A 12315-nucleotide genomic window follows, 5' to 3' on the forward strand; every position below is an offset into this window, starting at 1 on the left:
ACAGACCAAGTTATCTACTCATTAGCAGCTCGAATCTAAATTTAACTTTATTTTTAAAATTCTTTGCCAACTTTCTGACTTGGGGCAGATCTACGAGCAAACACACAGGTGTCTTTGTGTCCGGGCAGGCTGGTTTCTAGACACAGGGACCGTAACATCAAAGTGCAGTCAGCCTGCGACTCCATGAAATGGTAGAGGAAAGCTCGGCAGCACCACAGAACTCTTTCTGAGGGCATCTCCAATCTAAATATCTATGGAAGTCACATATCTGAAGACGTGAACACTTACTGGAACGCAAATCCTGAAAGGATTCCGTGAAAACAGAAACCTTAAAAAAAATCCAGGAAGGTGAGTGACACACAAACCAGCAGACAGCAATGGTAAAGCTGAACCCTCTTCCTCTGTACGTGGGGTAGGGCCCTAGGTCACGAGGGCAGCGTCAGCTCTGCATCTGCGCATCACTCTCATGATGTGAGTCACCACTCAAATCCTAAAGTAAAAGCTATAAAAGCTGAATTTGATGAGAGAGGACAGTTCCCAGAATTGGCTTGGAATGTGTAAGAGCGACCAGTTCAATTTCCAACTCCAGTCTCCACTGAGAACAAGTTCTTCTTGGACATGACACAGGGGAGAAAAAGCCCTTCCTAAGTAAGAGAATTCAGTCTTTCCAGTGCACACTCAGGGAGGCATCTCCAGCAAGGTCAGGAAATCCGCATGGCTCACAACGCCGGGCGACTGAGGCTGGAGCGCTGTGCGCTTCGCTGGCCGCCTGTTTCTCAGAATCATAAAATGGTACGACTGGAAAGGCTCATCTAACAAGGCAGCGTTCAACAAACTCTGACTGCAGGCCAAATCCAGCCTGTGGCTAAAAATGGTTTGTGAGCTTTTAAAAGTTTATAGAAACAAAAACAAAGAAGAATATGTGGCAGAGACTGTAATGTGGCCCCACAGCCTAAAATATTTACTGTCTGGCTTTTTACAGAAAAAGCCTGCTGCTCCTGAATCCAACTCCTTCACCTCACCAGTGAGGTGAGTGCCCGCCCCAAAGCCAGTTACCGCTCAACTCCTTCACCTCACCAGTGAGGTGAGTGGCACCCCAAAGCCAGTTACCGCTCAACTCCTTCACCTCACCAGTGAGGTGAGTGACCACCCCAAAGCCAGTTACACTCAACTCCTTCACCTCACCAGTGAGGTGAGTGGCACCCCAAAGCCAGTTACACTCAACTCCTTCACCTAACCAGTGAGGTGAGTGGCACCCCAAAGCCAGTTACTGCTCAACTCCTTCACCTCACCAGTGAGGTGAGTGGCACCCCAAAGTCAGTTACACTCAACTCCTTCACCTCACCAGTGAGGTGAGTGGCACCCCAAAGTCAGTTACACTCAACTCCTTCACCTCACCAATGAGGTGAGTGGCTGCCCCAAAGCCAGTTACACTCAACTCCTTCACCTCACCAGTGAGGTGAGTGGCTGCCCCAAAGCCAGTTACTGCTCAACTCCTTCACCTCACCAGTGAGGTGAGTGACCACCCCAAAGCCAGCTACTGGTCAAGTTGAGACCAGATTCCGAGTTTCTCAACTTCTGGGTTGGTTTTCTTTCGACTGTAAGCCACCTGCCTCTAGTGCTTTGGAAAATTGGCATTGCTATACTTTTTAGGGAAGTTTTTGGATGGCCCATGTTCTTCTAGCTTGCTTGGCATTCTTTCATTTTCAGCACACAAAGGTTTTATGAAGTTTCCAAAGTTTAAATGGTGTGAATGACTACAGTAATGCATGGAACCTTGGTCGCTGCATATTCAGTTATCATTCATTCATTCAACAAATAATGAAGAAACAGTTTCTATGTGCAAGAAAGTATCTTGGTACAGAAACGACACAGGGACTTTTAAGTTGTGCTCTCTGTCCTCAAAGAGCTCCCATTAACGTCACATACATTTATTAAAGGTCAGCTGTGTGCCAGGCTCTGTCGGGCGCTGGCCTACGAGGACCTGCCCTCTCGAGGCAAGGATGGCACGTGCCTCTCTTAGCACAGTACCAGGCAGTGTTGGGAGTGCTTGCGGGTGACACGAATGGAGCACTGTCAGGAGACACTGGAGGAGGGACATCGCTTCCCACTTAGCAAGCAGAGAAATTCACAGAGGATGATGAAGCAGCCTGCAGTCCACTAACGAGGATGGGAAGACTCCCAAGGGAGAGGGCCGCCAAGCAGGCTGGTCAAGCGGAGCCCAGCACCAGCCCGGTGGCAAGACGACTCTAAGGCAGAGCTCAACCCAGCCCACTGTTTCTCATTCTCACTGTCTACGCAACTGCCAGAGACGGCTGGAAGATGAGAAAACTGGTTTTCCCACGGTAGAACTGTCTCACGTGGCTAACTTGAGTCTTCTAAAAACGAACACATTTAAAATGGAAATATCTGCACCAGATGGAAAACACACTTCATAGGAACTCAACTTTATCTGGAGAGAAAAAATAAATCCTCTCTCAAACCTTATCCACAACGCTCTGAAAGTTAAGGGAAGAAGTCTTACCAGTTTGTAGCAAACAGCAAAAGCAAGGACGTAGGTGTCTCTGCTGAACTTCACGTCCTGGTTTTTCATCTCAATCAACACTTCCAGTGCACCTGCCAAAGTGAGGCGCGGGGCAGTGGTGTTAAGTGTGTTCAAGTGAGTTTAGGGTCCTCCACCATGGACCCCCAGAGTTCTAATCCATTCAGCACCATCTACTGAAAACTGCATTTCAGCACAATAAAAGCTATCTGTCAAAGTCATTTAGCAATTAACTAAATTTCAAAATAAATTATCAGGTCATACAGGAAGAACGAATATTTTAAAAGATTCTATTTTCAGCATAAGTACCATCTGGGGTGTTTACTTTAAGGCATGACATGCGATGCGATAGTATTTTCACACTGAAAGAATGAAGTCTCCATAATTTGGCTGCTCCTCAGGAATATAAGGATCCTATTTGCTTGGTCCATTGTTTTTCCTAATTGCTATACCAACAAAGACAGCAGAATCTTTCAGCATACATAAACTGCAATACTTACTTTTATATTTGCCTTTGATAAATAACATATCCATCAAAAGGTTGAATGACGTGCAGTCTGAGAAGAAACCTCGTAAATGCTAATGAAGGAAAACAATACAGTGGGTTAAAAGTTAAAACTATTAAGGGGGTATTTATCATTATACTGCATCTTATCTGTCCAGGACTTATTTTTGTGAATACTTTATTCATGTGGCCTCCTGAATTCTCTAATAAATCTCTGATATACCAAAGATTTATTTTTCAAAACAAGTCCAAATGCTGCCCCCTCTCCCAGCTGTCGCGCCTTCAGCAATGGGCACACTGAACAAGAGGCGAGAGGTCACTGGGTTGCAGAAACACAGCAAAGGGCGTCTTCATGAAATGTGGCTGCTTCATGCTTAGGAGAGAAGAAACAGGCCCATTACCCCTGCCGGCAGTGGTCCTGGAACCAGGGTGGCAGCACGTTAACATGAAACAGCAGCTCTAAGTACGCTTGAGGACGAAGGCAGGACAGCCTCACACAACTAAGATCCTCTTTTGACAAACGAATAAGACAAAGCTGATTATTCACTTTCCGAAATAATTCACTAAAACAGTAGCTCTCAACACTTTTCTCAGCATTCCTAACGCCATGAAAACGTGACATGCGCTGCACAAACACCTTGTCCACCTTGCTCCAGCGTGCTCTTTCCTGAGAGCCCTCTATGAGGGCCCTGCTCTCTGGCTGAGAACAGGAATGAGGAAGATGACGCACACCCGCCTGGAGCTCTGGGGGCTTACAAGCTAGTGGAGCGCCAGCTCTGCCAGCGGAGACAACGAACAAGTGAAAAAATACAACCGCAAGTATCAATAAGGGCTATGAAGAACAATGAAACAGGATAAAGGGACAGAGAAGATGCTGGAAGGGGGTCAGGGAAGGCTCTCTGAGAAGACTGGCCCTCAGTGCAGTAAAGGAGAAAGCCTCGATGATGAGGGCACAGACTGGGCTGAGGGCTTGGCATGTCCAGGAAGAACAAGCAGGTCCAGAGGGCAGCAAGCGGGGAGAAGGGCAGGACATGAGAGAACACCAAGGCCCCCTGGGGCACGCTTGGGGTCTGAGTTCTGGTCTACGTGTGATGGGAAACCACCAGCCCAGCCCTATGCATAGGAAGATACTGCAAGCCAGAAGTGCAAGCTACATATGTGATTCTTTTCAAGCAGCCTCATTAAAAAAAGTAAAAGAGGGGCTGGCCCCGTGGCCGAGTGGTTAAGTTCGCGCGCTCCGCTGCAGGCGGCCCAGTGTTTCATTGGTTCGAATCCTGGGCGCGGACATGGCACTGCTCATCAAACCACGCTGAGGCAGCATCCCACATGCCACAACTAGAAGGACCCACAACGAAGAATTTACAACTATGTACTGGGGGGCTTTGGGGAGAAAAAGGAAAAAAAAAGTAAAAGAAATTCATGAAATCAGTTTTAATAATATGTTATTTAATCTACTAAATCCAAAATATAATTTCATCATGTAATCAATACAAAATTACTAAGGTGCTTTACATTCTTTTTTCTCTTCCAAGTATTCAAAACCCATCATGTATTTCACGTGCGCAGCACATGTAAAATCTGAACCAGCCACGGTACAGATCCGTGTGGCCCAAGGCTCCCATCCTGGCAGGACTACAGGCTCTGGGGCCCCAACGTGTGAGGGTGGAAGCAGGACCAGGCTCCAGGTCACGTGACTCCAATTCAGTTTATCCTGCTCCCCAGGAACCTGCTCATGCACGAATGATTCATACACAGGTAGGTCAAAAAAACATCAGAACTTTTCCTTTCTTTTCATTTGTTTGTTTTTTATCATTAGACTCACAGCTATGACTTATTATAGTAAAACTTTCATTTTCTTTTAATCACAACGTTAGCAAATGCTTAATATAAAACCAACAATAGAAAAATGTGTAAAGTAAAAAGTGAGAATTTCCTATAATTCTGCCCCCTAAAGACAAACAGTAGCTTAGTGCCTGTCCTTCCAGGTCTTTAACACACATAGAGCAGACTAAAATGTGAATATGCGTGTACATTTCTTCTTTTAGAAAAATAGTCTCAAACTAACCCGTACTGTTCGGAAACCATCTTCCTCTGCCTTCTAAATTACGGCATCCTTCTAATGCATAAGTGTCCTTAAAAGAGGGGCCAGCCAGGGGTTAACCACTCCACCACGGACGGCGCACTTCATATGGAAACAGTAAGAGGCGGAAGGACAACTTAGTTATGGAGGTTCCTAAAACTAGCAGACTGTCCCTGGTGGCCAGACCAGGCCGCAAATCTAACAGCTGTTTCTGCCCACTGATGAATTTACAATGTCTCTGTGTCCTGGTTTCCTCTCTGTAAAATGGAAATGATGATAGTGTCCACCTCCCCGGGGCTATTGTGGGAAACAAATGAAATGGAGCTTGTACGGTGCTGGAGCAATGCTGAGGACACAGTGAGTATTCAACAGATAACTACAAAAATAATCACTGTTGTTTCTGTCTTCAGGAAAATAAAATCAGAATATGTGAAAGTTTTTGTTTTTGTTTTTGTTTTTGTTTTTTGGTGAGGAAGATTGGTCCTGAGCTAACATCTGTTGCCAATCTTCCTCTTTTTTTTTTTCTCCCCAAAGCCCCAGCACATAGTTGTTTATCCTAGTTGCGGTCACTCTAGTTCTTCTATGTGGGATGCCACCACAGCATGGCTTGATGAGCTGTGTGTAGGTCCACACCCAGGATCTGAACCGACGAACCCCAGGCCACTGAAGTAGAATGCTCGAACTTAACCATTCAGCCATGGGGCCGGCCCCAGTCAAAGTGTTGTGAAAATGGAAAAGCAGTTTACAATGTAGCCTTCAACCAGAAGTAAAAATACAAAAACAGGAGAGAAACGCAGGTGAGGGATGTTAAAGACAGAACAGCAGCCTGTCCTAACCACCCCACGAAAGCTCCTCCAAAGAGAGGCTGTCAGTCCCAGAGAAACCATGCCTCCCCATCCTCCACAACTGCCCCACGCCCTGTACAGAAACCTACTCCTCCAGAGGCACTTCTCCAAGGATGCCTTAGAAACACAAGGAGAGCTCATTCACTCACGGTCTCTGACAACATGTGGAGGGAGCTGCCTGTCCTGACATCCCCAAACGCCCACCCTCAGCAGCACGGAGAGCAATCAGGACAGCAACCTGGTCTTGGACGAGCTCCACTGCAGACTCCTCAAGATCCAGCTCGTAGCACAACCTCATGAAGAGCGGTCCAAACTTATACTCCCCCAAGGTGACATTTCTGTTCTCCGCGTGGTACCTGGCAACCAAAACAATTCAGTGAGCCAAACAGCAGGACATGGGAAAGGACAGACAGACCAGGGCATGTGCTCTCCTAGGTGTTGGGGACACCACAACGAGGCCCTCTCCAGGTCTGGAGGGGAAGTGCAGAACTGAGGATATCAGGAATCCTGGAAGGCAGAATTATAAATAAACGAACAGGGTTTGTTGGAAGCCCACATACCCTGTGAAATAAAAGAGGAAAAAATGTACATGGCAATCATCTTCTCAATTTAACAAGAACCCCCAGGACTGAATGTGAGGCACTGTCAGGCACAGCAGGGCTCTGGCATCTGTCAGCCCACGGGAGTGGCACTGTCTCTTCACATGGACCCTAGCTGGAGGGGAACGGAGGAAAGGGGTGGGGGGATGGCACCGCTCATCAGACCACAACTTGAAGGACCCACAACTAAAATATGCAACTATGTACTGAGGGGATTGGGGGAGAAAAAGCAGAAAAAAAAAAAAAGAAGATTGGCAACAGTTGTTAGCTCTGGTGCCAATCTTAAAAAAATAAATAAATAAATAAAATCAATATATTTCAGTAAATAGTCTTATGAGAAACTTGCACCAGATTAAAGACAAAACAAAAGCTTTCCCAGTTTAAATGACATTCACACCAATACAAGTGCTAAGAAGTCAGAGATAATGTGTCACCTTCTTGACAAGAAACGCTCAGGTCAGAGGGTCTGAAATCCCCCTACAAACCAAACCACAGCACGTGGTCAGGGGCTTGAGGGGAATAAGCCGCTCTTCGTTTTGGCTCAACGAAGAGCTTCTGTTGCAGCTCACTGCTCCTCTTCCCCAGCGCGGGCACGCGTCTCATGAGGGGAGGACAGGCTGGTGAGGCCGTGGACCCGCCATCTTCCCACTTGTCCAGCTGCCTGCGCGTCAAGGGAAAGGAGAGCAACTGGGCAGAGTCATCAGCATCAATAATGGAACTGTGACTCATACTCTGAATGTTTATGATAAAAAATAAGACTGGAAAGAGTGTTCAGAATTTTATCCTGTTTTGTTACTTTTGTAAACATTTGACGGCTTTGGGTACCAAAAAGATTGAGAATAAAACAGCCACAGGGTCTCAAGTGACTCAACTTAGTGAAACGGAAGGAGCAGAGCTGGGTTTGCTGACAGTGTGGCCGTAAATTGGTGCAACCCTTGGGAAGATAATCTGGCACTCTGTACGGACAAGCTTTGGATGGTTCACACCCTCTCATCCCTAACAGGAAATAAAGAATAAGTTTTACGCATAGAGTCACTCATCATGGCATTATTTATACTGGGGAAAAATTAGAAACAATTTAGATATTCAACAATAGGGGCACAGTTAATTAAAATACCTAAAACACAATGTAATCTTGTATAGCCATTAAAATATGATTCCTAAGTGTATGTTAACAAGAAAAAAACATTTATGCTATACTAATTTAGAAAACAAGAAAATATCACTCTATATACAGTAAAAATTACAACATGTAAAATAAACCCTACTGAAATCACAAAATCTGTGTGTGAAAAAAATCAGTGTGAAAACATATGAAAATATTAATAGTGGTTTCTTTGAGGTGGTAGATCGGCCCCAAAGACAGCGCCATCAACTCCTCTCCTTTCTGGATGTGCGTGCTGCTCCATCCATGCAGCGGTGGCATCCCTTCCCTCCCCTTGAATCTGGGCTGGCTGGGTAACCTGCACTCGCTGAGAGAATGCACCAGAGGTGAAGCTATTCCAGTTCTGGGGGCCCCATGGCGCCTGCTGCTTCTACCTGTGCTGTGGGCTAGTGCAGCTCCCAGACTCATGAACCACCACATGGAGAGGGGGCCACGCGGAGGGGCACTGAGGCATCAGAAACGCAAGCACAGCCTGCTCGGACCGCCCAGCCCAGCCACCAGCAGACTGCAGGTGAGCCTTCAGCCAACAGCAACAAAGAACTGGCCAGCTGAGATGGGCCGCAATTCCTGACCCACAGAAGTGTGAGGAACAACAAATGGTGGTGGTCTTAAGTTCTAGTGCGGTTTGTTACACAGCAAGAGACAACGGTAACAGCAGAATTTGTGATATATTTCTTCCGTTTTTTTTGGTGTTTTTCGTATTTTCAACGAATTTTGTGTGATTTTTTTCTCTTCCTTTTTAAAAATAACATTATTTTTTCACATTATAAAATTGATAATGTCCAATAAAGACAAGTTTGAGAAATCAGAAAAGTACATATTTAGACAAAAAAAAATACAATGTATAATTCCCAGAGAACCACGGGTAACTTTTGGTATACATTCTTCCAGTGTCTATACATAAACATTCAACATAAATGCAGGTCCATGTACAGAAATGGATCTTTAAAGAATGGTAAAAAGGAGCAACGAACTTAACTTCAGAAATTCAGCCTGCTGGTGTGGTGTCACACTCTCCCGGAGAACCTTTGCTGGTTCCCTAAGAGCAGACTAAGAGTCCACCTGAGTTCCTTCTGACATGGGACACTCCCACCAGGGATCAGAGACGAGGGTACACAACAGGCACAAGCCTGGAGGGAGGACACGAGGAGCCCAGCGAGACACACTGAGGCCTGAACTAAGACTGGTAACGGGGCTAGAGACGCGACACCAGGGAAGAGGATGCAGATGGGTTTCTCAACCGTCAGAGAGGAGAGCAAATGAAGTCAGGGGCAAGAGGCTCCCAGGCGTCTGTCCTGAGCGACTGGCCAATGTGACAGAAAACACAGGAAGAACTTGTGCAAGCTGAGTGTGAAGCCCTATGGGACATGGAAGCGGAGTTAGTGAACAGGCTGGTGAGTTCTTGGGGGACAAATATCTCCTTTTCATCCTCGGCACCTGGCACGTGGCAGGAACCCAGTGTCTGCTCAGTGAACGGACATAAATGTCTGGAGATCAGGGCAGGCATCTGAACAGGAGATTCAGAAGTCATCAGTGTACAGGTGACAGCTGACATCCTGGAAGTGGATACGATGCTCGGAAAAAGGAACAGAGTGAGAAGAGAGGACAGCTAACAGAACTCTAGGGAAATGCCTCACCTGTAAATGACATTTTTAGCCAGCTCCACATCGTCCCGGGAATTGCATAAATGAAGCAGAGTTCTCAACTCCTCCTTCAAGATGAGCTTGTTCTGGGTCAACTTCTCTTGCAAGTCTCTCAGATAGGATTCTGGAAGAAAGCACAGTGTGGAGGCCACCACTCAGGCTGACTGGGGCTGCCAGAGTCTGAGCTCCAGGCAAGACAGGACCTGGCACACCACACAGGGGTCCCAAGAGGGGCTCCTGGCCAGGCAGCTCCCATCACTGGCTGGTCTCCTCCAGACCAGAGGGTGGGAGAGGGGGCAGGACGCACAGCATCTGCGTCAGAGGGGCACAGGCCCAGCCCCCACTCAACACCTTTTGATATAGAATTTCTGGGAGCGGGAGCAGAAGAAAATGCATTTTGACTACCTAGGTGATCTTTACACACCCTCAAGTTCGAGAACTAATGTCCCAGAGGCTTAGCCCACAGAACTGGATCTAAAGTGACACATGGGAAAAATAAAGAAAGAAAACGTAACCAAGATACCCAAGCCATCCAGTGGCAGGGCACCCAGCAGGAAAACCAGAAGGAAGGAGTGGACTGAAGATGGTTTACCCACGCGGTTAACTCACAGGATTCGGGAACAGTGCACGTCTCTCACTGACTCGACTTCACCTCTCTTCACTCCTCTTGGTCTCTCTACGCGGCTGTTAGAAGCACACCACAGCACTACAGAATGCACGGGGGCAAAACTCAGTCCTCTAGACAGCAGCACACGCTCCTTCAGGAACAGCATCACCTCAAGGTGATCAGTCCATCTCCATCCTGGGTCTTTGTGTCTGACCAACTGTGGCGACAGTCAAACACCGGGAGGAAACCCTGCTTCCTGGCGTCAGGAAGGGACTGTATTCTCGCCTGAATCGGGGTGAGACGCAAGGCAGGCACCAGCAAGCATCTGCTTTCCAAAAGGCAGGCTGTTCTCAGTATCAGAAGCTGCCAGGAAAAGTCTACAGGATTTGCTCCAAGGCTCAGAGCTTTGAAGAAATTCTGTTGAAAGGAGTGGTATAATATACACTAAAAACACAAGATCAGGAAGCTGAGGCAGACACTGCTCTCGATTTAAGAGAAAAGAAGGCCCCCCCAGGTCTGAGCGAAGGCAGCGCATGCTCCGATCTTTATCTGCAGAACCACACCATGGCTGAAGGTTGTAGAGATGGAAGGACCTGGGATGAAATCTGGGCTCTGCCACTTGCATGCTATGGAGACCCCTGTCTGTGAGACGTGACGCCTCACGTGTACAGTGGGGATCAAGAGACCAGTCTCCTGAGGTCATCCTGAGATAACGCAGCACAGGTCGAGCAGACAGCAACCGTCAGTAAGTCACAGACCACACTGTTCTCATTCTCATTCACTCTGTCACATGTCAGATTTAAGAGGATTTATTCTATTAAATATTTATAAAGAATTTCCAATCTAAAAGATTTCAATGGGCTAAATTTACACCTTGTCGTTCTTAACGCTTCTTAATAAACCTTAAGAATCCAAAATTTCACAGACATAATCTGTATTTTAAAACAAATTAGTCAAGATTTAAGGGCTTATCATTTATTCATATCCTTCCAGTGTGAGACACAAGGAGGGACAAGGTATGGTCCCTGTCCTGAAAGCGCTTCGTGTCTACTTGACAAGACAAGATATATTTCCACAGAGCTAAGTGAAAACAACGGTGAAGCACGTGCCACGTGACTGACTGTAGAAGAGAGCAATCAGGGCGGTGGAAGCGGAGCGGTACTAGAGGAAGGAAGGGACTGGACAGGGCTGGAGAAACTGAGAAGAGCGGTGAGCACTCGCTCTATTCTCTGGGTGTGGGACTCAGCACAAGGAACAGCACAGAATTCCGGGAGAAAGGTGGTGAGGGCAGAACTGCGAGCAGATTCATAGGAAACCGCATTACAGACAGGGTAAGGTCCACGATGGCAGACCGAGCAGGCCGGGGGGTGAGTTTGCACATGACGTGGTGTACAACCAGTACCACTGTGGGTTCTCATAATGATGAAACGTTGACGGGATTTCATAAATACCAATGTGACATGGAGTCCATTGAAACTCATTATATTCACTGCCTTCAGAACATACGCACAACTGTCACACCCTTAAAAAGACTACGACAATTAGAAATAACAACTACACAATGATATGGAGCCCTAACTCTGCCAACTTCACAGAGCTCAACAGACCTGAGGCAGAAGGAAAATCTAGATTGAGTCAACTAAACTGGAGATTAATACAGTCTCCCCCACTCTTGGGGGTCTAGTGGCTAAGATCGGCGCTCTTACAACTAGTTGTAGCTGGGTTTGTTTCTCAGTCAGGGAGCCACACCACCCACCTGTCGGCTGTCACACTGTGGTGGCTGCATGTTGCTGTGATGCTGAAAGCTATGCCACCGGGATTTCAAATACCAGCAGGGTCATCCATAGCAGACAGGCGTCAGTGAAGCTTCCAGAGTAGAGAGACTAGGAAGGAGGACCTGGCCACACGCTTCTAAAAAGATTGGCCATGAAAATCCTGTGAACAGCAGCAGGGAATTGTCTGACGGAGCACCTTCCGGTGAGGGGATGGCGCAGAAAGACCGGGCAGGGCTCTGCTCTGCCGGACACAGGGTCGTTAGAAGTCAGATTGAGTCCACAGCACTAACAACAACAGCCCCACTCCTGAGATTTCTCTTCTTGCCCCATAGGTGGTACGACGCAACAGTATGGGTAGCAGAGCAGTGGGGAAGACTGCTCTGGAGGGCTGGGCTGTGAGTGAGCGGAAGCAAGACGTTTCAGCCAGGCGCTCATCCAACACCGAGAGGAAGGACAGTGAAAAGCCAACAGAGACAAACAAGAGTTATTAAAAGAGAGGACACTCTTGCTGTGCTTGTAAAGGAGGGGGAAGAACCAGGAAAAACACATGTGCT

General features: G+C 47.1%; 1 protein-coding gene across 3 annotated transcripts in view; it reads right to left on the bottom strand.

The window, feature by feature from the left end:
* Window positions 1–12315, bottom strand: part of PTCD2 (pentatricopeptide repeat domain 2) — a 32991-nt gene that overhangs the window by 18504 nt on the left and 2172 nt on the right. For all 3 annotated transcript variants that reach the window (XM_070517966.1, XM_070517968.1, XM_070517967.1), the window contains 4 exons: window positions 9374–9503; window positions 6211–6328; window positions 3043–3121; window positions 2525–2616 (listed from right to left, as the gene is read on the bottom strand). In XM_070517966.1, the coding sequence (XP_070374067.1) occupies window positions 2525–2616; window positions 3043–3121; window positions 6211–6328; window positions 9374–9503 (419 nt within the window). The remainder of the gene's footprint in view (window positions 1–2524; window positions 2617–3042; window positions 3122–6210; window positions 6329–9373; window positions 9504–12315) is intronic.

This window comes from Equus asinus, chromosome 9 (assembly GCF_041296235.1).
Source record: "Equus asinus isolate D_3611 breed Donkey chromosome 9, EquAss-T2T_v2, whole genome shotgun sequence".
In the NCBI taxonomy this organism is placed as follows: domain Eukaryota; kingdom Metazoa; phylum Chordata; class Mammalia; order Perissodactyla; family Equidae; genus Equus; species Equus asinus.